This window comes from Homalodisca vitripennis, chromosome 1, assembly GCF_021130785.1.
Source record: "Homalodisca vitripennis isolate AUS2020 chromosome 1, UT_GWSS_2.1, whole genome shotgun sequence".
Lineage (NCBI taxonomy): Eukaryota > Metazoa > Arthropoda > Insecta > Hemiptera > Cicadellidae > Homalodisca > Homalodisca vitripennis.
In genome coordinates, this window is record NC_060207.1 from 107269965 (window position 1) to 107297561 (window position 27597).

The window sequence follows — 27597 nt, forward strand, 5'->3', positions numbered from 1 at the left end:
TCTATTATATTCTAAACATTGCTGATAATTGATAGTCGTGAGCCTCTTGGGCGTATTATGTACCATATTCCCTGCCTCTATCTTTCGTGGTTTATGCTTTGATAAGTTATTCAGTACAATTCATCTATAGAGATGAACATCGATGCACTAATTAGGTTATAAAGAATAAAATTCGGTATGTTAAAATTAGTTTTCTGTCTAAGACATTTATAGTATTATTGTGGAGTTTGCCTTGTGATCCGATCAAGAATATGTATCAAAGAAAACCAATTTTAATCATAAAGCGGCTCTTTTCATTTACCTTAAATCTAACCAAATTCGATTACCTTATGTGCAAACACTCACGGCTTTGTGCAATGAGGTGTTTTATAACAGCGTTTAATAGTATTTTCATCGCATTATATAGTTTATTGACCATTGGAGCAATCTAAACTGAAAATTAGGCAATAACTTCTTTTATATAATCTGCATTACACTACTGATCAAGCACTTTACAATAATAATTCTTAATATTAAATGTTTCTGCCTCTTTGACGATCTTCAGCTGACATTATTAACAGCTTTTAATATCAGTTCACTTTGTATTATGTGCCGTAGCGCAGTCTGCCGGATCCAATGTAAAACACTCCAAAATCAACAACTACTTACAATTAATGAAAAATTAATTAAAAAAACATTTTCCAGTGGACCAAATTGTGATTCCAAACCATTCTCGAATCTACCTGAAGACGCACATAAAATTTCATCAAAATCGGTCAGTCTTTTAGGAGGAGTTGTCACATACACATGAACACAAGAAATATATATAAAGATTTACGTTTACAAATAAATCCTGAAGAAAGTGTACACAATATTTGTATACAGTATTAGTGTGACATTTGATATCACACAGGGCATTTAGGTAAAATTATCAAGGGTTAATTTGGATTTACTTTGTAGTACAATACGACAAAAAATAATAATTGTAGGTTACGTTTAGTAATATTTGAATCCATGGAAATTGCATAGAAAAATATAATAGGACTAACCTTAACCCATCTTGTTGCCAGAAGTGTTCGCTTGTTTGTCTCAAAATATCAACAATCTTTTATAAGAAGTAAAGTAATTAGCCTGTCAATATAAAATAGAGCCGCTGTGAAGGTGTTAACTATGTGTATTATAGCTAGACAAGTACTGAATAGTAGTTTAACACATTAACTGCAGCACATATAAAGCGTGAGACCATTCCAGCTGTCGGTATACAATAGAGCCGCTGTGAAGGTGTTAACTATGTGTATTATAGCTATACAAGTACCGAATAGTAGTGTAACACATTAACTGCTGCACATATAAAGCGTGAGGCTATTCCAGCTGTCAGTATACAAAGAGTCTCTGTGAAGGTGTTAACTATGTGTATTGTAGCTAGACAAGTACTGAATAGTAGTTTAACACATTAACTGCAGCACATATAAAGCATGAGGATATTCCAGCTGTCAGTATACAAAGAGTCGCTGAAGGTGTTAACTATGTGTATTGTAGCTAGACAAGTACTGAATAGTAGTTTAACACATTAATTGCAGCACATATAAAGCATGAGGATATTCCAGCTGTCAGTATACAGTATACAAAGAGTCGCTGAAGGTGTTAACTATGTGTATTGTAGCTAGACAAGTACTGAATAGTAGTTTAACACATTAACTGCAGCACATATAAAGCATGAGGATATTCCAGCTGTCAGTATACAAAGAGTCGCTGAAGGTGTTAACTATGTGTATTGTAGCTAGACAAGTACTGAATAGTAGTTTAACACATTAACTGCAGCACATATAAAGCATGAGGATATTCCAGCTGTCAGTATACAAAGAGTCGCTGAAGGTGTTAACTATGTGTATTGTAGCTAGACAAGTACTGAATAGTAGTTTAACACATTAACTGCAGCACATATAAAGCATGAGGATATTCCAGCTGTCAGTATACAAAGAGTCGCTGAAGGTGTTAACTATGTGTATTGTAGCTAGACAAGTACTGAATAGTAGTTTAACACATTAACTGCAGCACATATAAAGCATGAGGATATTCCAGCTGTCAGTATACAAAGAGTCGCTGTGAAGGTGTTAACTATGTGTATTATAGATAGACAAGTACTGAATAGTAGTTTAACACATTAACTGCAGCACATATAAAGCATGAGGATATTCCAGCTGTCAGTATACAAAGAGTCGCTGTGAAGGTGTTAACTATGTGTATTGTAGCTAGACAAGTACTGAATAGTAGTTTAACACATTAATTGCAGCACATATAAAGCATGAGGATATTCCAGCTGTCAGTATACAAAGAGTCGCTGAAGGTGTTAACTATGTGTATTGTAGCTAGACAAGTACCGAATAGTAGTTTAACACATTAACTGCAGCACATATAAAGCATGAGGATATTCCAGCTGTCAGTATACAAAGAGTCGCTGAAGGTGTTAACTATGTGTATTGTAGCTAGACAAGTACTGAATAGTAGTTTAACACATTAACTGCAGCACATATAAAGCATGAGGATATTCCAGCTGTCAGTATACAAAGAGTCGCTGAAGGTGTTAACTATGTGTATTGTAGCTAGACAAGTACTGAATAGTAGTTTAACACATTAACTGCAGCACATATAAAGCATGAGGATATTCCAGCTGTCAGTATACAAAGAGTCGCTGAAGGTGTTAACTATGTGTATTGTAGCTAGACAAGTACCGAATAGTAGTTTAACACATTAACTGCAGCACATATAAAGCATGAGGATATTCCAGCTGTCAGTATACAAAGAGTCGCTGAAGGTGTTAACTATGTGTATTGTAGCTAGACAAGTACTGAATAGTAGTTTAACACATTAACTGCAGCACATATAAAGCATGAGGATATTCCAGCTGTCAGTATACAAAGAGTCGCTGAAGGTGTTAACTATGTGTATTGTAGCTAGACAAGTACTGAATAGTAGTTTAACACATTAACTGCAGCACATATAAAGCGTGAGGCTATTCCAGCTGTCAGTATACACAGAGTCGCTGTGAAGGTGTTAACTATGTGTATTGTAGCTAGACAAGTAGTGAATAGTAGTTTAACACATTAACTGCAGCACATATAAAGCGTGAGGCTATTCTAGCTGTCAGTGAAATATGAAATATGAAATATGACTAGAGGGAGTGACATGTTTGTATTTAGAAAGAATTTATTTCCTTAAGTAATACATTAATAAAAACATCACACTCTACTCTTTGCAGATATAAACTCGTTTGCATATTGTAAAAATTTCTCATCTTTATCTTCAGCAGTTTTTATTTGGGACTGATTACACAACTGCCCATATTTCCTACTTTAAGTTACTTTAATTCCAAAATAGACTTTTGTACATTTCTTCAGAGATCCTTAAAGAGCGACGAATTTAACATAAAACAATATTTTTGTAACCCAAAATTAATTGCACTGGCTTAAAACAGTTAAACACGAGCAACGAATAAGTTTTATTTCTTTCATTGACAGCTGCCTTCCGCTTCGTTAAGGTAATAGCAAATAATTAATTTCTCGTTTATGATTGTCTAAATTTCTAGTAATTTGTGTATATTTATGTATGATATCTACATATCTTTAAAAATCCACCGAAAATATTCTACAGACAATAGACATTTGCACGTGACTTCCAGAGAGAGTTTTTGATCTGTATTGATTAAATAAGAGAATGGTTTGTAATAAATCGTAATATGTGGTTTGAAAGTTTGTAAAATGAAATTAACTGAATACATCTTGACGAAGATAAATAAAAATACAATAAAAACTAGGTTTAAGTATAATTCCCCAATAAGTTTCTAATTTATGTTTTTGGTTTGTGGTCCAGTATACTATGGGTATAGGGTAACTCCGGCCATTATTTTAGAGGAATGTGACTAATTTAATTTTTTAAATTACCTATGGGGGACGGTTCAAATTAAGAGATAAAATCAAAAGAAATATTTCTGAAGCTCTAACGTCCATAGTCCAAAATTATTTTCTCGATTTACAATGGTATTAGATTGTCTATATGGTATTGTCAACTGATAATTTGAAATATGTTACTTTGAAATAACTTGTAGATTATCTGCTTATTACAGACAAGACAATCTAGCAGTCTTATCTACTTTTACCATTGTCTTTGCCCTAGTTCTTCCTCAGAACATTGAAGTAAAATATGCAAAGTCATTAAATAAAATCCACAACTGAACAAATAAATCACTAATAATTTCACTAAATTACTTATTTTATGGAAAGCAGCAGTACTGCATAAAGGGTAAGAAGAAAAGACTTACATGTTTAACTTAATTCAAGAGTATGATTTTCACACACAAAGAAAAATTATTTTCAAAACACATACAACCTATATATTCCAATATTTTAGGAACGAAAAATTATTATTTTTGATTTTGAAATACAGTAGTTTGGTAGTATATGAATGTATAAAACTTTCACAGTCTGAAAACAAATATAACGGAAATAAAGTATTATTGTAATAATTATCAATTTAACTTTGATAACTAAGATAATTAATATTAATACAAAAATTGTAATTTACGATATGCACTCTAACATGTATTTTGTATAACTTAAATATCAATTATTGCGAAAAGAAGTGTAACACTTGTTATTGCCTTTGCTATAAATTGTTATTGTTGTAAAAAATATTGCTTTTTTAGGATTTTGGTGAGTTAAATTTCTTAACTACAGTAGTTTAATATTTAATTGAATAAATTTAAAATTGTAATTTACATGGTACACACTAAACATGTATTTTCTATGAAAATAAGGGTCTCCTTGTAAAGATAGAACAAATTTATGTTTTGCCACGGTGTCAGCCAGATGCAGAGCAACATCTTTCTGGGACCCAAACAACAGGTGAGGTGGCATCTGCATCCCCCGCCATGCCGACAGAGGGAACAGCAGAACGGCAAATCTGTGCCAGGAACTTTGAACTGCAGCCTGCAAGACTGCAGGAGTCCAGGACCGGTTTGTTATAGAAGGTGTTTATATGCAAACCACGCAGGGGAGGTGAGCTGCGGAGCGAAGGGGGGGGGTGTGACGAGAGGGGGGAAGAGTGAGAGAGATGGAGAGACAGTCAGTGTTATTCAAGTGCGCGGTGGGGTAGGATATACGCGTGTGTTCATGTGTGTGTGTCTCAACTTCGCGTAATGTGACAATGGATATACACTATCTCTGTAAGTAATATAACATTTTAGGAGTAATTTGTTTATCGTTGTCACCAAGAGCTATGACAACAAACTTGTACTGACAGGAATGTAAGCAATACCAAACAAATATTACAAAACTTAAAGCGTTGGTTATATTTTTATTTATCTTACTTTTTACTAAACAATATCGTCAGATAATAAAGAACACGATGTAGCTGGTGTAATTGTTTCGGAAGATTATAATATTATTCGTACTACTTCAATAGAAAGTTTACCTGAAATAGTGCCACGTGAGGCACGGAACTAAATAATTTGAAATAAAGGTGTTGGAGGGGACATGTGTCTGTAAAAACCGAATAATAGACTATATATTAATATTAATTTGAATAATTTTTATTACTTTTCTAACCATTCGTATATAATAAAAACAAAAACATAACCATTGACAACAAACTAAGTTGATAATTAGTCATGCCGCTCAGCTGATTCACTTACAGAGTTAAACATTAATTTTGTATGTTCTTATAAATTTAAATCCTTTCATTTCTAAAGGGGTACGTGGCTTTCTTTGGAAAATTAAACTGATTATAATTAGTTGTATGTTATTAAGAGAGAGTTTATTATTTAATACACGAAAATAAAGCTGTGTAAACAGTTTTTGTGGATGTATATTTTGGATTGCGTGTTGTAAATGTATTCTCAAATTCGTTAATCAGTAATGAGTAATTATTCAAATATTATTTATCATTTGTTTTCAATGATTGCTTGAATATACAACTGTATAAACAGTTTCTTGAGATCATTTGACTATACAAAATAATGTAAATACTGTTGAATATTACCAAAAAATTATTAAAGTAATAATCGTAATGTAGTTGAATAAGGTTTCTTAAAATATGTAATTTAAGGAAAGTAAAGGTCCACCATAAAATAATGGACTGCTAAATACAAGTCGCTTTGGTTGGAAAGTATATCTTACCAGTACTGTTAAAAATATTTTCTGGTTCAAAATAATAATTATTAGCTTTTAACATGGTCACTTAAAAAGCGCGAATAGATAGGAAGGCATTTTATGTTATCTTAAGATACGAATATATGAGCATATTCTTTATTTTATAGCATCAGTAATTAATGGATTATTTCTACTAATAACTGATTTGATTCTACTAAGAAGTTTTGCTTATGTTGTCTCTTAAGGTTTATAGACCAAACCAATGATATTTTGAACATTTTAGAATTTCATTGTTCTAAAATGTGATTAGCAATTAACGAACTAATAATAGAACAATAACTACGTACATCCAATACTTGTTACAAATTTATTACACAATTCGTTACACATTCGTTTTAAATCCAATTTTATACTTTAAATACACTTTTTTGAATAGTTCAACTACATTGTAGAACCAGGTAAAACAGACTTGTAAAACTGTATAACAAATGATTTTATATTTGTCACTATTCATACCTATTTAAAATAAACTAATGGCTATTAATACAAGTTATGTTATGTACAGAATAAGATATTCGTATCCCATTGTCTTCGTGGGCCAAACAAACAAAGTTTAGTATGTGCCTAAATAACCAAATTAGTATAATAAATTACAAATTTTTAGGTAGAAAGTGAAAATGGGTTTAACTAAAGTAGTCTACTGCGAGTATTGGGATAATTTATCAATATAAGAGATATGTTGGTCGTGGTGCTTTATGTTGTGCAAGGTTTCGACGCAGAGTGAATCCGTATTTCCATCAGATTTATGAATAAGAGAACTTAAAAAAATGGCATTCAGCTGAATCTGTTGTCATTATTTGCAAACACGTGCAATCATAAAAGTACTGTACAATTTTTGTACAAATATCTGCCCTTAACTAAATCACTCAAACTTTTATTTACAAAGCAATGTTATCGCTTTCTGTAACGAAGATAAGTACGACTTGCTGCAATCTTTAATGTTAGATTACTGAAGCCACGTTTAGCTACCACTGGTTGTGATGTCTTCTACCTTACATGCGGTCTAATTGTGTTCTGTGTGCTAATGTAATATTTCACTTTCTGTCCTAAAGATAAGTACGACTTGCTGCAATCTTTACTGTTTGTAGATTACTGAAGCCACGAAGCCAAGTTTAGCTACCACTGGTTGTGATGTCTTCTACCGTACATGCGGTATAATTGTGTTCTGTGTGCTAATGTAATATTTCACTTTCTGTCCTAAAGATAAGTACGACTTGCTGCAATCTTTACTGTTTGTAGATTACTGAAGCCACGTTTAGCTACCACTGATTGTGATGTCTTCTACCGTACATGCGGTATAATTGTGTACTGTGTGGTACTGTAATATTTCACTTTCTGTCCCAAAGATAAGTACGACTTGCTGCAATCTTTAATGTTAGTAGATTACTGAAGCCACGTTTAGCTACCACTGATTGTGATGTCTTCTACCGTACATGCGGTATAATTGTGTACTGTGTGGTACTGTAATATTTCACTTTCTGTCCCAAAGATAAGTACGACTTGCTGCAATCTTTAATGTTAGTAGATTACTGAAGCCACGTTTAGCTACCACTGATTGTGATGTCTTCTACCGTACATGCGGTATAATTGTGTACTGTGTGGTACTATAATATTTCACTTTCTGTCCCAAAGATAAGTACGACTTGCTGCAATCTTTAATGTTAGTAGATTACTGAAGCCACGTTTAGCTACCACTGATTGTGATGTCTTCTACCGTACATGCGGTATAATTGTGTTCTGTGTGCTAATGTAATATTTCACTTTCTGTCCTAAAGATAAGTACGACTTGCTGCAATCTTTACTGTTTGTAGATTATTACTCCATTACAACTCTATTGTCAGAGCGAATGAAATAGAAAGATCTCTATGTACCTATTCTGTTGTATTACTATTTAATTGTATTGAGTATCTAATTTTTTACAAACACCAACATATGTGCCATCTATTGAATTGCATTGTTTTAGTGTCTTCCCGTTACAGACAGAACTGAGAACGTGTCAGTCATATCCAGACATGTGCCCGTTAGTATAGGATGGTCGTGAAAGGAAGACGTGTCCAAAATACGACTTGTGGCGACGGTTTCCTAGGAAAGGATGTGGTCCCCTAATGAGCGTTGCCCTAGACCCTAGCCGACTACAAATTAGCATGGGGAGGGGGTCGGTCTGTTTTAAGTGACGGTCGACATAAAAGCGGCATCTTGTACTTGAGTGTCGGTAAAATACGACACAGTGGTGGTGGAGGAAGTGAGCATTGTGGAAATTACTTTTACTAAACTGAAGTGGACAAGTCTGTCGTGCACGAAAATAAGAAACTTTCTCCTAAAATATTCGTTACTTTCTCATTGTTTCCTTTCTTGACTTTCTTGAACTTTCGGAAAATTTTATAATCCCAATGACGTTACTAGAGATAATTTATTACATCTAAAAACACATATGAGCATTGCATGCTGGCTCGAATTTTAGTATCACGTACTGTAATTTTCAACGCAAAATCACCCCACAACACTAATTACTTTTATGGCTTAACTTTACAGCTCCGATTTCGATTTTATGTGAGCACTATGGGCCATTAAATATTGTGACCATGACTTGTGGAATCCAAAGACTTCATCAGCTAAATTGTTCATGTTTTTTAATAACGCCCATCTACATTTTTCAGAGATAAAAATATAGTCACAAAGCCGATTTGTATACTCATTACGCCTAGAGTGTTTTATTATTCAATGTACACAAAGTATATGGAGTGTAGAAATATTCCAATTAATAAAACGTGAGTAGAAATATCTCCTTAGTCATATAAGCTACGTTTTTCGTTTATTTGGTAAATAATTTTCTACTCAATTTTTGACAAAGATCGCCCCAGTTAAATTCTTGTTAATAACATTTTGTGCAATAATCTGTTATTATATTCAAGGCTCATAAATGTAAAGGTTTGCCATTTTTAAAGGTATTGGGTTTAATAGTTCAATTTTCACACTTTTTAATAACATTTCATGTTTTATGAAGACCAGTAAAGTTTTGTATGCCATTTGGCATATCCTTACTTATTAAAATATTCACACAATCATTACTCAAAAACAACTAAAAAAACATTTCCAATTCATTTAGTGCGTTTAAAACTTTATGAAGGCACTGTAAGTTAAAGTTGGCTGAACAGGAAATATTCCATATCAGTACGTACGTAGATTGAGATTAAGTGAAAGAAAGAACTTCATAGTTGTAAATCGCTGACAAAAAAGCAGCGTTCCATTTCATTTCAAGTAAATGGTTGGCAGATTTTGTTAACCCTTTCCAACTATAATTTAAATTTCTTGAAAACTCGATGTTATTTCAAGAAATAACAATTTTATTGGTGATAAGGTGTTAAACGTTGCATTCATTCCTTGCTGCTGCATCAAAGTCCTTGTTTGTTTCCATTACTTTTCGTCCCTAAACAATTGTGCATGTTAACATTATTTTTATTTTAAACTTGAAATTTTCCCTGTAATTACTCGAGCCTATGGCCCCCAACTATCGACCCGCAGGAGAGGCAGGTGTTGGCCCAGACCCGCATCACACTGACAGACGGACTGACGGGAAATCCATTCAGTGTCATTGCGGCTCACGCTACCCTAACGTTAACAGCCTTTGTCTCTCGCCATTTCGTTCGCCTTCACAACTACGCTCGGGCTTCAATTGTGTAGTTTGCCAAAAAGCCTGAGAAGGCAACTGTCAAAGTGCCACTAGTTTATAACAGGAGATGCGGTAGTTGTTTCTTCCACAATTCCCCCTCTATTCTTATTATAGTATTATAGTGATTTTTTCCTCATCTATAATTATATCGATACTACGAAATTATTGCTTTGCGTTTTATAAAAGATTTTACTTAGTATACTTATAGTAGTGGGTCTAGCGAGCCATGGTCCTGAAGGATTGTAGACCCTGACCACTATACAAACACACGAACAGAGCAAGTGTAGGAGTAGGTCGCGGTCGCGGTCACCTGCGCTGCTGCTGCTTAGTCAGACTCAAGACTGCTGATGGGTGATGTGTTTCCTGCTATAATGTACCTTTAACAGAACTGTTTGTGATATTGTGAAATCGTTTTCACTGCATTCAATAAAGAAAGGAATAAATAGTTTAAGAGGTATACCTTTTTATCGAACTAAAAAAATCCTAACGATCCCAGGATGACACTTGATACATTCTCTTGCATACTAGAAACAATTGCTTCTTAGTTGGACGGCTCCAGTTCTTACCACAACTTTCAACAGATTTCAATTCTTTGCGATATTTACTTAATAAATATTGAATCCACAAAAAGTACTTGTTCCGCCGGGACTCGAGGAACTATATATTTTCTCGTATTTATACAGAATGTCCCTGAATTGTACCAAATTTGAGCGTGTACCGAAAAGTCGTCAACTGGTACCATGGTGCAATATAATTATTCTAATTCAATGGTATAACTATTTTACAAAGTTAAAATATATTGAAACCAAATCGATTTCCTAATCTGTACATTTCATACAGTCTACAAACTTTAGGACGACATATAACTTCTTGGATTACGTTAAGGTCTAAAAATTTGATTAAGTTTATATATATTTTTGAGATATTATCTCTTTTTTACAACAGTCCTAAACACCTTACAATCAAACGTTGGTAACTTGTGGACTGAAAATAATATCAATTTTTGAATTTGCTTTAATATGTTGTACAAATTGTATTGTAAATGGATTTTGTGGATTCAAAATTGATATTCAATTAAGTTGCTTTGAAACTTGATTAAAGGAATAAGCTAAATGTTGGAATGATCTATGGTCAATACAAAACTTTTGACAGATTATTCAAATTAGAACAGGATTTAGTTGGCTTCGACATCTGTATTGTTATTAATTTTTTTTGCAAAACACAAGGACAGTAAGAGAGGCATTGTTTACAAGTCTTAAGGGACATTATTTTTCTATAGTGAGATGATTTGCAACTGTTTAGATAAAATGATCATTACGAAGAAATTAGATACATAATGCTAATTACGTTTTGTGCAAAAAAAAAAAAAAAAAAAAAAAAAAACAACAACCGCCCTCACAGTCTCGTAGACCGCAACCGCGCCAGGCTTCAGGTTTCTTATGACAAATGACCAGTGGTGAGTTCCTGGAGATCACTGTTCTCTACCACCTGTACGTATTTATAGTTGTCATAACTACTGTATACTTGTATATACCTTTTCGTTATGTTTGTGAGTGGAATATCAAAGTTTACGTAGGTACTCTTTATATAACCTTTCTTTATTGACGATGAGTTAAAACATAAACAGACTTTGGGCATTTCTTAACATTGTGGTACAAAAATAATACATCACTACGTATTGAAAACTGGAATTATCTTCAGGTGTGAGAGCCTAAGGTATCAGATTAAGAATGCACGAAAATAGTTAAGAAATCAACAAAACGTGTCGGTGAACACAGGTTTATAAAAATCAAACTATACGTGTGTCCAGCATCAGCTAAGAGAATTTTACTGTGTGGTACTTTTGAAGAAACTGCATATGTAAAGATTCATAATAAAGCATTTATGTTCTATGACTATCAACCTCAGGACACTACGTAAATTACCAACCTTCAGATTGGGATATATTAAAATATTATATTAATTTTCTTAATAATCTCGTTGTCTCTTTGTGCATATTATACGGACTGAAAAGAAAGTTTTCAAATCGAATGTAGGAATTAAAGGGTCTAAAAGTCCGTTCAAAATATCTTGATACTCGAAATAAATTTTTCTATCGTGTATACACTCTTCTTTTGGAATAATAACTGTCCTTTTCTTGTATAGTTTCGAGTTTGGTGGATACCTACTTCAGCAATGGGTCCAATGAACTTTTGTTTAACTCATCAAACGATTGAAACATATAAAATAAATATCTAATTATGTAAATGGTTAGATTTCTGTAGATTTAAATCCTTATACATACTTTATAAATCAATGATACAGTGAAATTAATTTGATTTTTTAAGTCTCTTTCCTCTTCTTTCTTGCATTAAGCTATAAGGAAAACAAAATCATTTGTCATGCTCCTGTTTTTAATCATTTAGTGACGTCAGCTTTGCTTTCATTAGTCTCTATTGACACAATGTGTTTCCGCAGTTGACTCACTCACACACGCACTTCCGGTGATATCAGCTGATAACAGAAATGGCGGGAGTTCCGCGTCGTGCCATCAGGTTCTAGCGATTGTAACGAACGATTCATAAGAACTTGGGATTTATATGCTAGAATTTACTTTCCCCAACGTAGCTTTTTTATATATTTGGATATGTGTTATTTGAAGTTAGTTGGAATCTATCTATTTGTAGAGAAGCCTATCTCTATTATTCTTCCATGAGAACAATGTACAGTAGAACCCCTCATATCCGGCCTCGGTTTTACCGCACCTCGGTTTTTCCGGCCACTTCCCGGAAGCCAATATCGAAATTTATTTACCACGGCTTGCAGACGCGCAGTTGCACGCACTAATCTCCCACGACTCTTGCGTTATTTTGGTGTATCTATTTGTTTACATTTTCCTGTGTTGTCCTCAGTTGAGCTAGTAGGTTTAACCTGTAAACAGTTCGTTGATTATATCCAGTGCGGTTAGTACAGTACAGTACAATTGTTTTGTTTCGTCAAGTGCTGTGTACTGTAGGTTGGTTTATCCGGCCGAATCGTTATCCGGCCAGGGGCTCGGTCCCGTGGTGGCCGGATATGAGGGGTTCTACTGTAACACTTAAAACTGATTTACTTGTTTATATTTAGCAGTTATATACGATGTAACTACTTCTCAGTTAATTTTAAAGATCTTACGCATCCATCAGATGTGATTTCCATCTATAATATTGAAATCATGGAGTTGTCATATTGAAGTCCTAGAGTGAGATTTAGTGGTAGAGAGAGTTTTGATTTCATTTCATTATATGATTATTTAATATTGTACTTCATAGGCTTTTATTTATGATCATATTAATCATGGAAATTCTTTAGGTCTACACATTATACAAATTACCAAAACTAGAAGTGTTTATTGAGTCATGTTTTTTAATTTTAATTATCCCAATACTTTGCCACATTATATAAACGAGTCAAATGGTTCATGTTTTACATAATTTGTCCTGTGAGAAACGAAATGAAAAATGTCTTTGTTGTATAGGTAAAGTTAGGATTAAAAAGCGGATGCTTGTTGATGGTGCGGTTGGGGTCTTTAAACTTGGTCGTCGTGTCGAGGTTTACAGTAAGAACAGGCCGTATATACATCAAGTTAAGAGTAAAAACAAGACAAAAAATATAAATTAAACTTAGATTACTTACTATAAGCTTTCATAATTGATTAAGAAGTCTAATGAACCGTTGTAAGTGAAAACAAACACTCATGATCAGAATATTCCTCTTTATTGATCAGAATCAAAATGTTCTGTCATCAGATTTGTAATACGAATAGTTCACATGATTTAAAATCCAATTACTGATGGGTTAGGCATTGTTATCAGATACAAGAGAATGACAATGCTTCACGGAGTTAAATAATTATTTCTGCTTAATTAGTAATTTTGTAGGTATTGTTTGTGGGAGTTGTACACCCCACCCATGAGGTCCCGTAACATGGGGATGTCTTAAAGAGTAAAGAACATTGTACAATGGGACGTTCTATCACTGGGCCTTTGTTGTGTTATTTCGTTATGTATTTTTATAGACTTCCGGTAAACTCTTCCTCTTGTGAAAATCCTGACTGTGCCTGTGCTACAAGTATCCAGACTTTAATTCACCACAGAGTATATTGTTCTGTTGGTCTAAGTAAACTTGGAAAAAGAAACAGTGATCGCTGCTGAAGTGGTGAGAACCTTTTTAAAATTAAAGACAAATCATTTTCAAGTGGCGAATAGAATGATTGATGTTTTGTGTGGCTTGCTGAGGAGAGCGCACACGTCAGATCGCGGAGACAACAACGCTGGGTCATGCTGATAGCCTCGCAGAGTCGCGACCGCTTCGTTGTTCCCCCCTCTCTTCCAGCGTTCCACTACAGTCAGTTGTATAGCTGTATTGTGTACCGTGGGGGGGGGGGGGAGGAAGGAGATCTGGACAATACGTAATTAGTGGACAGGTCGGAGATTGAGGCCAGATGTAGGGATTTCTTTGTTGGAACTTCCCACCTGAAATGTCTTCCTAGATTTTCTTTCACTGGATGTTTTCTCATAAAAAGGGTGTTGTGCAATAATTCTTGCTTTATATATTTAGATATATCATTTTTCCGTTTCAACATTACTTTAGGAAAGCTGGTGTATTATTTATATTTTTCAATTTTTAAGTTACTTTTGATGCCAATGTGACTTATACTACTTCACTCAATTTAAGGAACTAACGTACATACAATTTAATTAAAATTATTACTTAAAAAAATGCTTTGTATCAAAACATGATTTTAGATAAATAACAAATTCATTTTGATTTCAAAGAATATTAAAAATTTAAATAATGGATGGTTCTTCGAAGTCATCGCCTACAATGTACCTACATGCCCAAATCAGACATCTCCAAAGGTTCCTATTACGTTTTAATTACACTTCACCGATCCTTGAAATTCAACTTCTAAACTTTTGAACGTGAATTTATTTATTTCTTATTTATACCTCTTTTAAGCCTCAGCTCTTGGATATGCTGGCTTGTCTGGGTCACTTTGGCTGTTAAAAAATCGTTAAAAAAGGAAATTTCAAAAGAAAACAGACAATTAGAACGATAAGGTTTTGAGAATGATAGGCCTACTGTGAATTTGTATTGTTCTCCAAAAATAACTTTTCTTTCGTAAGTCATTGTCAACTTTATTAATTGAAATATGAATGAATTAAAAGATAGTTTATACGTAAAGTAACATCTCTGCGTGCTACCAATTAAAAAGATCACATTGACACTCTCACTGTAGACTGTGTCGTGTAGGACCTAGACGTGATAGTAACCAGTCGAGTCCAACTCACTTCCTGCCAACTCTTATCAGTGTTCCTTTACTGATATCAAACCATCGCGTTAATTAGTCTAGACAATGCGCGGCAAACTTTATATTAACTACTTGTATTTCTTATTGAAAAAAGAAATGAATATGTTTTATTATTAAGAATAATAGTATCAGTTTTTTAGGAGTTGCCATTTTTTCCATTACTGAATATTACCATATAAGGTCATTTTCTATGAGACAAGGTACTCAAGTTCAAATAGTCCAATTAATTTGTTGTTGGTTTAAGTTTTTTATATACAAGTCTTTAAGACACTTTCCTTAGAGGCAGACAAAACAGTTAGTTTATTTCAATCTCCATTATTAAGTATCATTTAAATATGCTATTCTGAGCAATGTTTTAATAAATTATATGGAAACATGCCTGAAGATAGCAAGTATAACTTTTAGTTGGTATTATGAAATATGACTTAAAATGGATTGTATATCTTTGAATGAAGTCCAACGCCAATGGAAATTACGTGTTTTCAGCATAAATAAATTCCCTCCAGTCAAAATGTATTAACATACTGTTAAATTTATATTCCTATCTTCAGCCATTTTCATTTGGGTCGGATTTGAAGGTTTCCAAAATATGGATGTATACGCTAACTGTTAGTTTGTACATCGATGGGCCCAAATTACTGTTCTTATTACTTAATGAATGGAGTTGCAAAGTTCTTCATTTAATTAACATTTGTTCATAATATTATATTTTGATGATAATATTAAATATGAGACATTGTGAATGAAGTAGATTAATCCCGTTCGCATTTGATGCAAGAACCATTAAACACTAAAAGTAGTATGCCACCGGTCGTTTGAACAACCGTATACAAACTATATTTCATTAGATATAGGGAAAAAGGAATAACTAATTGATTTTAGGACATCTTGTGATTGGAACAAATTTAAAGGTTTTCACTTTTTTGTCTGAGTAAGTTTTTAAGTGATCAACCATATCACAAATTATTGTTTCAATTGAGTTTGTATTTGATTACTTTTTCCAAAGTTAACCCTCCAATGTATTGGTTCTTAAAAATGTAGAACTCTATTAATGTTGTTCTATAAATGCTTAGAGCACGAGAGTATCTATTCCGTACTACCACAACCTATAGATATTTGGCAAGTTCCAGATAAACTTTTTTCTGTAATTGGTCACAGAATAAATTTAAACCAATTAAATGGCGTCTTTGAACCTGAGAGAGCTTTATACTAATTTACTACAAAATTATGTACGGTAAGGCCCGGCCTCCACTTGCGATTTGTTGTCGCGCGATTGTTTTGTCGCAGTCGCAAACTTAATTGAGGTGCATCCACTTGCGACAGAATCGTTGTAGATTTTGATCATGGATGACATCGAAGCAAGTGTTGTGATCGCGCTTTTACTTCGTGCTAGACGTAAACGGCGAAAACATAATTACTGGGGTTCACCCAATAACAAGTCAGCGATTACTAAAAGGGCAGTTTCACAAGTTATTTGAAGATTTGAGTGAACATCCTATAAAATTCTTTCAGTATTACGAATGACGAAAAATAGTTTTTGATGAACTTTTGAGAATAATTGGTCCATCAATTACATATAAAAACACAAAATGGAGATTGTCTATACCACCAGAAGAACGTCTATCAGTGACTTTTGAGGTGAGTAATAATTACAGAAAAATCAAATTATCTTATTTGTTTTATCTATTAAAAAACTCTTTATTAAATCAAAAACATTTTAAAAAACACAAGTACAAATTAAATAAAAATCAAATGTTATAGGAATAACTAAGGGTTAGTAGTTTACCCATTAAAAGAGTTACGATAAATCAAAAAGATCACTTCCACTTGCAGAGGGTGATGACAAAACACTTCCTGCAAAATCGTTGTAAAATTCTGCATTGGCCCAGTATTTTGTGGATACACAGGTTGGTTAGAATTATGTCCGTAAGCAGAATGGCTATGCTGTGGCTGTTGTGTATGTTGGGAAGAGCTGATGTAACCAGGGCGTGGATTAATGTTTCGAGCCTTGCCTCATGACGTTTTAAAATTTCTATCTTAGCATAATGCTTTTGCTCTTCATTTAATTTTCCTAACATTGGAACCAACATTAAAGCGAAGTGTTTATCTTCATTACCCTCGTCACTTTGTCTTGCTTTCAAAATGTTCAATAAAGATGTCTCATATGAGGTTTGCATTTTGTTTCTTACTATTTTTACGCCTTTCACGCTCGGTCTGTGCATTAATGCCAAGTGAGCATCTTGCAGTAGAATTACCTTCTTGAATGTCATCAGATGTATCATGTGGTTGCTCTGGTTCATATCCATCCGTTTCAATTGAGGGAGATATTACTAATAGTTTCTCTTCCTTTTTACAAAGGGAACCAAAAACAGCAAACGCATCAAAATGGATATACTTTCTTCTTTTTTGTTGCTCCTTGGCCTGATGTGGTTTTTCGTTGTGCTGCAATTTCCCTCAAAAAGCAGTCCTTTAAATTCTTCCACTTTTTTTGAACGTCCTGTACCTGGAATAACAAATTTTAGTATTAACCCCCCCTAGAATAATTAAAAATTATATTTTTTATTGATTTCAAATGTAATACCTATGCCATAACTTCATCATAACACTTTTGATAAAGTACCCTCCTTATTTTCAGAATTTATTATTTTCAGGTACCTTGCACTGGGAACAGCTTCATTTCGTTACACTTTGAATATTTATTTGGGTGCCAGCACAATTGGTCACATCATTAAAGATACTTGCTGCTCAAAATTTGTGGACATGTTTACAAACCAATACACATGCCTACCAAATCAGAGGAAGATTGGAAGGAGATAGCAAAACAATTTTTACTTGCGAACGAACTTCCCAAATTGCATTGGTGCCATTGACGGCAAACATATAAGAATTCAGAAGCCAAATCACTCTGGATCTCTTTTTTTACAATTATAAAAATTACTTTTCGATTGTGTTACTTGCTGTAGTAGACGCAGACTATTGTTTTACAGCAATCGATGTTAGGAATCTTACGGTAGTAACAGTGATTCAAATATTCTGAAAAACTCCGCACTAGGTGCAAAGTTGATTGATGGCAAACTGAACATCCCTCAAGCTCAAACTCTTCCTAATGACGAAAAATGGAAAACCTATGCCATTTGTTATAGTTGGAGATGAAGCATTTGCTACATCAAGAAATATAGTGAGGCCTTATCCCAGGAAGAATTTATCCATGAAACAAAGAGTATACAACTACAGAATGTGCCGTGCTCGAAGAATGGTGGAATGCACGTTTGGTATTTTAGCCAACAAATGGCGAATTTTCCATCGGCCATTGAATGTCCAAACGAACTTAGCGGATGACATTATTAAATCATCCTGCGTTCTCAACAACTTTGTAAGAAGAAAGATGGTATTCGAGTTGAAGATGAATGCTATGAGTGTCCGCTGGTATGTATACAACAAGTCGGGTGTACGGGGTACCTCTTCAGGTATCGAAGCCAAGAGACTACTTGGCAGATTACTTCATTTCACCTCAAGGCTCATTACCTTGGCAATACGACCATGTTTAAATCAATAAGAAGAAGTTGGCATAATAATACATGGAAGTGATTTACAGAAGAAACCTCTGTTTAAAAAAATTGTTTAATACATGTTAAGAGTAACTAAAGTTTAATAATTTCATTATTAATCATTTATACAACCATATCTTGTTAGCCAAAACTACATTTTGGTTTAAATAAATTGCTAATAAAACTATGAACGATGTTTTATTTACAGAAAACCTATTAGGTAGACCCTATTAAAATGAAATATTGAAAAAATGTTTCTTGTGAAATAATAATAAAAAATAAACAAAACTGTTGGGAATAAATTAAAAAAGCATACAATATTTTAATAGACGATAATATAATAGATTTATAAGATAATACAATATCAAAGACGAAAATAAATTGATTAAATCGGGAACATATAGAACTGCAATGAATCCGATAAGATATAAATATAAGTTAGTGTAGGCTACATTTTTTAGATATCCTGTAGGTGGGTATTTTTAGCCAATTAATGCTATCATATTTAAATCACTCACCTTTATGTTTCTTTTCTTTTGATGTAAGGTCATTCCAGTTTTCTATCACTTTACCACACACTTCAGTCCACAGTTTTTCTTTTATATTTCGGTCACTGTACTCTTTTAATTGTTTATTTATTATAAAGAGCCGGTCTCTTTTCTACTTCACTAATTAGCAAATCAGTATCAATGACTGATAATACTAATTTACTAGTAGAGGTTTCACTGTCAGACATATTTATTTAGTTAACAAAACAGCCACCGCTCGACAGTACTCAGTCAAAAAATGCGACTAAATAATCGCCAGTGGATGCATGTCGAATGCCTGTCCGTGTGACTCATTTTATTTCCGCGACAGTCGCCGTCGCGGTCAAAATAGGTCCAGTTGCGTTTTTTAAATCGCAGTCGCATTTCTGTCGCATGTGGATGCGCCTGCATTTAAAACAATAGGTTCTATTTTTGCGACTAAACAATCGCGCGACAACAAAAATCGCAAGTGGAGGCCGGCCTAAGAGTTCCTGCAAGGCAGAGTAAGCGACGGAGGTTCTCGTGATGTCGACAATAACTACATACTAGATAGATGGCTGTTTCACATGTCAAATGCAACTTTGTTTGCTCACAGACTTTTCCTGCTTATTTATTTAGACTATAGATAGTAATGTCGGTTTCCCCGTTAGCATCAAAAGAAAGACTAAACATAACAGATTGTTCGAAAAATGTAAGCATGTGCATTTTTTATGTATTAGTCATTAACTATGGAGGCTTTGCAATTCACCCATTTGTATTTATGTACCCCAGTTCGGTGGGAAGTTTCAGTAAAAGCTGAGTTTGAACGCTTAAAGATCCATAAGAAATGTTGTCTAAACTGTGTTTTAGTGATTTTTATTGCATCTTCAGCATGAGGGAATTATATTCTTCAAACCCTGAATATGGAATTTGTATTCCTAACACAATAGTGATTCTGTTGCTCAAAAGGATACTTGTTCGATGGACAATAGTAATTGTGAAGTTTTATTATTCATATTGTAATTCTGAAGGTTTTATGTATTGGTCTGATTTAGGTGAATCACCTGCTTTTAACCTTTAATCTCAATTTAAATAAGTTCAAAAATATTTGTTTACTGTTTGGGGAGAAATATAAAATTAGTCACATGGTAATCATTTATAAAATAATATTATATAAAATGTTTGTCAAACAATGATTGAATAGTGCAGCTCGATAATAGTGATAACTAAATAGGTTCATTCAGCACTTTGCGTACTTTTCCATGAATCTTCAAGCTGCTTGCCGAGCACAAAGAGTAGCTGGAAAACAGCATCAATTACAAGACCTAGAATGTGCGGTGTCAGGGTCAGCTGTTCGTGGAAGTCATGTGATCTCGTCAAGCCAATGACAGCCCGAGATGTGTTCTGTTGGCTCAGCGTTGCTGGTCAGCCACAGCCTGTTAGAGTGTGGTAGTACTCGGCGATAGTAAATTTTCAGTTCTACTATCCGTCTAAACGACTGCTGCCTACTGCTGAATAAGCGGTTTGGGAATTTCAGAGCCTGTGGTCACCTTTTCTGTCACAACTCTCATTTATACGCTCCATATAAACGTGTTTTGCCTTTTACTTTACTCAAATTAAATTTACAGAAAACAATAAATGAAATTCAATACAAATAAATAATTGAAGCACATTCTAAGTAGCATCGTAATGACATTTATTTAATCGACACAATTGTAGCCCACCTATTTGCTACCACTAACTTTGCTTTTCCAGAGAGAGAGTAGACCTTGAATCCATATGGGTATTCTGTGTCAGAAAATGTTTTTCTGTAAAGCTAGTTCGGCTAGCACTACTATATTAAATCTGTGGTCGGAGTTTTAGTCTTACAGTAATTACCTAATTTTTATGAAGTACGTATTTAAAATGTTCAGTATTGTATAATTGTCAGAGTTTACTCAATATAACATGTGCTTAATGTTGGTTTTCCTCTAACCTGATACGAGTATTTTTGACTTTAGCCTTACCGGTGCTGTATGATGTTGAAAATTATAAAGCAATTATGAAGTTGAATATTTTAGTCTGTAACATATTTATGATCTGTTCCTTTCGCTTGCCAACAACTTCTATCTGTTCCTTTCAGATAGCGCACAACCACAATATTTCAAGTGGAAAAGATTTTAACATTCGATCTTTTCATACACTGGTACATAATCAAAGCCACCAGGATGCTGTTGCTTATATGTTCAAATATCAATATGAAACCATGTATCGGCGACAATGTGTATAATATCTACATTGTTTTAATAAGTCTGAAGGCTTTTTGCTTTGCTATGGTTTTAGCAAAAATGTATAAAAACTCCAAATGTTCACCTTCAAATTCCAAGTAATGTCCATGAATACGTTAATACTACCTTTTCGTAGTATATTCTTACATTTTACTGAATTTCTTCACTTCTAGTGGAAAAAAGGAAAGTGCTATTGTAGAATTGTTACAGTACTTTAATTGTGCCAGATTTTCGTACATAGTATATTTATCTAGATCGATTTAAATAAAAATTAACTATTGCCGACTGTAAGAACTGGCAAACTTAACTATAAATCGGCTCTCTACAGTACGATATTTACGCAACTTTCGAATGAATAAAAATATTTAAAAAATATTATAAACAATATGTTATTAAAAATAGAGCTTTTTATTTGGGATGTGAGCGTACAGGTTTTAGCCATTAACTTTTTGTCTTTACATTGTAGTAAAACAAATAAAGTTTTAACCATTGTCATTCCCTTGCATTTAAAACTCTGATCTCTTCAAATTACAGAGTTTCAAATTGCTAGATACAACCGTAACATTAGTTCACGATGTGAAGTGTTATTCTCGGGAGGTAAACGTAAGAGCGCAGAGCAGTGAGGGGAGGGGGTTGAATCTCAGCTCAGCCATCACTTGGAGGAATTACAGGGAAACATAAATCATCTGGGAATGTAAATTGGTGATATGCATTATGATGTTTGTTTGTATTACTCTGCGTGGAGTTGGCAGCAATGGCAAGTCCGATGAGCGTCGATCAGCTGTGTTTGTAAACATCTGTTTCTGACAAACAACGAGCATAACCTCAACAAATACCTAGTATCAATAAACAAACCATTGATGGGCCCGGATAGTATATAAATCAATCACAAGGTATGGGGTTTTGTAGTGTTCCAAATCCTTGATAGATATTCATATACAACAAAATATATAATTTTCAAAATCATAAAGCACCGGTAAGGCTAAAGTCAAAAATATAATTGGTTAGAGGGAAACCAACCCAATTTGAAACCACAATTTACTACAGTAACTGCTTTGTCGGTTTAGTTGCTTATCTTAACCACAGTACAGATACGAAGACGGATATCCTGAACGTTTATCTATAATCTTTGATTATATTAGTTGTGTAACGAGTATAACCAAAGCTATAGCAAAATTATAAATACCATTACACATATAGGCTCATATCGCTTTATTCCAATTTTATACCTTTACTACGTTAGTAAATATAACTTGAGATAGTGTAGTTAATTTTTTGTGCCACTAAATATAGTACTAATTATTGTTAGAACTGTCAGTCCTGTGAACTCACATTAAAAATTTTGAATAAACATTTAGAATAAAATATATAATGTTTCATTGTATTCTACATAAACTAAAGATCCAGTGTGTAATAGTTTAAAACAATTATATACCATTATAAGGTTTGACTATTGGGCATTGTTTAAATACAGAAGCAATTCAATAAACAATTATTTTTTAACTAAACTTACATTGATTTTTCATACTATATCTAAATGGGGAGCTGAGGATCTTTTCGGGTAGTACGTATTCAATTCTTTTCGGTAGTTATGACGATTTTTTATACCTGAGAGGACATGGGAAAGAAATTACAGCACTAAGAAACAAAGGATTCACAAAAACTTTTGCTTTTTTGTCAATATTCCTAATCATTTTGCTAATATTTGAAAATGTAACAAATTTAAAATTCCCATATCGTTTTATATTCGAATAAAATACATACATATGGGAAATCTTTTCAACAATCCCGTGAGTACAAAGTTCACAATATTTGATCAATTAATAAAAGTTTCTTAATTGCAGTGAAAGATTTTGATTTGTGGAGGTAATGCTATATTTTTCAGTTTCACTTTAAAATCTCCGGGCTGACATGGCTCTCCACTACGAGGGCGATCTATTGTAGATGTGATTGACACAGTGTGAACCAGAAATATGATAACCACAGTCATAATATTTTAAGTCTCGTAAAACTGAAGATATAATCGGGAAACTGTGAAAACTTAATTCCTTTCCTCATAATTCATTGAATATCAAAACTTTGAAGTATTGTTATTTTTTAAATAATAGATTCTTTCTAATCTTGGTATAATTAATACATCTAACCTCTCTATATGTCCTTCTACTTGTATATTACTTAAGCAATATTGTCTCTTTTACACGTACACATCAGTCACTGCACCAAAAATCTAGTCATTCAACAACATTGTCTGTGAAAACATTACAGTGGTGGCGATTATCGCCTAGCGCACACTTCCCGCCTTGTTTCCGCACCTTTATTCATGCGCAGGGGAGTATAGCGCTAGTATAAGCCAGTTTGCAGCAGTTTGCCAGAACAACACGGAAGGTCGGTCAGAGCGGAAGAGCGTGGAGGGCGGTCGGTGGCTAAGATCTTATCTGTGTCGTCTCGTCTGTGTTTGTTCACCTGTTGTCACGTCAGGTTTACAAGCAGGTCTTTATGTCTGCCCTTCAGTCGGTATCTTTTGTTCAGTCGGTGTAGAAAACAGCTGAGTTACTACAACTTTGACAAATTTGTCTTTTTTATAGTTTGGAATAGAAATAACGTTTACGGATAATCCTGGATCTATGAAAATGGATTTCAAATAGTGTAAAAGTGTATCAGTTCAAATTAGACTGCTTAATGTTTGAGATAACCAGATGGTTTGATTTGTGACAGCTATACTGAATGAGAGGGCGCCTTAAGACCATCGAATCGCAAGGGAAACAGCTAAGTTTGTAAGAGCGTAGGTTTTCTAAGTACTGAGAGCCAGTAACTTTCTTTCAAGTCTTGGGGTTATTTTTTTTAATGAACTAGACATTTTAGGCACTTCTAGGTAGAGATAACTACCTACCAGAATTTGGTGGTCAAAACACATTATTTCTAATTACTGTCAGAAAATAACGCTAAAGAGGACCATAGTAGGGAAGGTATAAAGAAGATTTAGAAATCTGCTATGGTCTTGGCATTGTATGCTGGGCTGTGCCTCATGGACCATATCAGCCTATAAAATCCTGTTGTTCAACGTTGATAAGGTATTCGAATATGGTATATAAAAAAAACGGTGATACATCGAAAAAGCGTCGATTCACGTTGCTATTCAGAGGATAAATTGATTACATTTATTGAGGTGTTTACTGAATGGAGTTAAATTTTCAAATATCGAGATACTCATTATGTAGGCTGTGGGTTTTAAAGCCTGAAAAATCTTCTTTACGCGGGCGATTACTTGGCGCGGGGTGTGACTTTCTCGAGTCGGAATTCCGATAAGTCGAGTATTTTAATAATTAAAATAAAAACTAACACTAAAATATTAATTTGAAGCATAATGCATGTTATATAATTAAAAAATAGTTAAAACCCATTCACTCAGTCATTTATTCCGCCTGCTACAACCATGTTCACGCCATCGGTCTCAGCAGCCGCGGCCATCCGCTGTAAGAAGAGATTTTTCAAACACGAGTCGTACCGTGCCAGCTTTTCTTAAATACAGTTCTTAAATGCAATCTCGATGCTCAACATACGGTAACAATAAAAGATTTTATTCCTGTTTTATTACATGTAATCCACAGCCTACACGATTTAGTACGGGCATTTCTTTCATTGTTACTAATACATTTGGAATCATATTGAAATGGAGTTAACGAACTATTGTGGAAATTCACTAAACCTTGTTTTGGCTGTTTCAAGTCCAAGACGAATGTGTGTGTGCTCGTGTGCTAGTTGTAAATATTCGCACAAAGCGATTCGGCACGTTCCCATGTGCTGGATGTAGTTTCGTTCGTTTTATCTCGCTCACGTTCTCTGGCCGCCTCCACCGCCGCGAATCCGTTTTGTCGGTATCGCTGACCTTGGAGTTTCAGTATTCACTCTTAGCACACTGAATTCTCAGCAATAAAAGTTTAGTTTGTTTCAAAGCCAAAGATTTTGTTAGTATTTCAATATTTTTATAAGGTTAATGACGTGTAGAATATATGTAAGTCTACTATTTTCTTAGTAGTTTATTTACAACGGCATCCAAACCATTTGGGTTTTTGGTACCAAAGATAACGGTATAAATGATATTGTTCGGCCATTTATATTACCGAACTGCATTCATCACGTTCTCTGAGGCTTCAATGATTCCTTCCAGCCGACTTTAACATACCAGACTTGTGTTCAAATTGACCTATAAATATAAGTTGAATTCTAACCGTAACCATATCGTGGTCACACCAAAAAACCTCAAATCTCCCAAACACTTAGTCTTCTAAAAGGGCCGTATCGAGGGTTTCGGGCCCCCGGGAAGAACATCTTGAGCTTCCTCAATACCATAAAGTGATATCAACTTGTTCAAGAATGAATATTATAGTAAAATGAACTCAAATTACAAATAGAAAATAATACTTTTATAAATTTACTAAAATATGAGGATTCGGTTTTAACCATCCTCACATTAATTCATGCTACGTGTGCGGTACATTTCCAATTGCATCTAAAAAACATTCAACATTCTTTTCCGCACTAACCATGGTGACTGTTCTATATTGTGGAATTTACATTTTAATATATAAATACTCATGATTCGTTCCTCCAGTATTTTTAAGAACATTAAAGTAATATAGGAGAATCAAAAAATAGCATACAATGACCTAATCAATTTTACCTCATTTTAACTTCAGGAAAATTCCTTGTTTAAAGTTAATTCATTTTTGACAATGAATAATTTACAAAGGATAGCAGGATTTTGGAGACATTCGATCGTTATGTGTTAGCAAACTCTGAAAACTACTCTTCCTATCTTTTCTCTCAGAGTATAGTGGGTCAAAATAATTACATTTTATGCAAATTAATATAGGTTCCTGGGGTTGAAAGTCATTTACGCGTATGCTTAACGTCATTTCATACCTATGGAAAAACGCATGAAAGAAAACATTTTTGGCACTTGAAGAAGAGGACAGATCAGATCTTGAAACGTAGTGTTTCAATTTGTGTTAACACATAACAATAGACAATGTCAGAAATCTGCTATCAAAGCGTGTTTAAACTAAATAATGTACGACTTTGGGCTGTATTTTTCAATAGTGAAAACACGTCATATAATACCTGTTTTAAAGAACAGTGTTGTGTATTGGGAGTAACACTTCCAATAGAGATATGAAACAAGTTGGACGGGAAACAAGCGATGGAAAACCTGGGTGGGATATTACAAAAGTTTAGCGCATGTTCTTCGGCATGTGCTGTGAACGTGAAATAATGGTATCAGCTACTTCTTGTCACAGTTTCGCATGCACAACACATATGGCGACCTGTCTTCTTTATAACGATACAACCTATGTTATCCGCAACTATTTTGGAAATTTTAAGTTACGTCATTAAATATTATTAATTTTAGGAAATTCATTAAATAAATACCAGTGTTAACATAATTGATTATATTTTGAATGGAATTTGGTTGGTAAATAAGTATTGTATTAGAAGCCTCTAAGAAGGCACGGAAGATAATGTTCTCGCGCCTTGTGTGGGAGGTAATCTCCGGAAGTAGGCCCGTTAGTATTATATCCGGTACTTGCCATAGCTTGATTGCGCGTAACTTATGTCACACGCTATTGGTCTAAAACATGTGGCTCAAAACTACAGTATTAGGAACGGTTAGATAAAAATGATCAAACAACAGTTTTTTTCTTATCATTATTTTATATTTCTCGTTATCTACATCGATCGTACTAATGCGTAGTCTGGTGGTGTTGTATTTTGCTGTATGATATAACTACTGTAGGTAACATATGTAGTTTTTCTAATATATTAAAAGATGCGGAACTTTTTGCGGATGTATCGGAATTGGATACAATTTATAATAACAATCCGTAAGTATAAAAAATACAAAATGTAATATCCACGTAAAATCTAATTTTATTCCTGCAGGTTTCTATGGTACTCGTACACACATTATTGTGGTAAAAATGATTTCTGACGGAATAATAAAAGTATTATGATATATAAATAATAATAAAAAAAAAAACACCATAGTTGTGTGAATGGGGTTTAAAAGAATTCCAATCAAAATATTAAAT

At 33.8% G+C, this 27597-nt stretch overlaps 1 protein-coding gene across 1 annotated transcript in view; it reads left to right on the plus strand.

Moving 5' to 3' along the window:
- Positions 1-5069: 5069 nt before the first annotated feature.
- The window catches only part of LOC124368814 (decorin), a 58325-nt gene continuing 35797 nt past the window's right edge, over positions 5070-27597 (plus strand). The window contains exon 1 of the mRNA XM_046826218.1: positions 5070-5200. Coding sequence (XP_046682174.1) covers positions 5182-5200 — 19 coding nt within the window. The 5' untranslated portion in view covers positions 5070-5181. The remainder of the gene's footprint in view (positions 5201-27597) is intronic.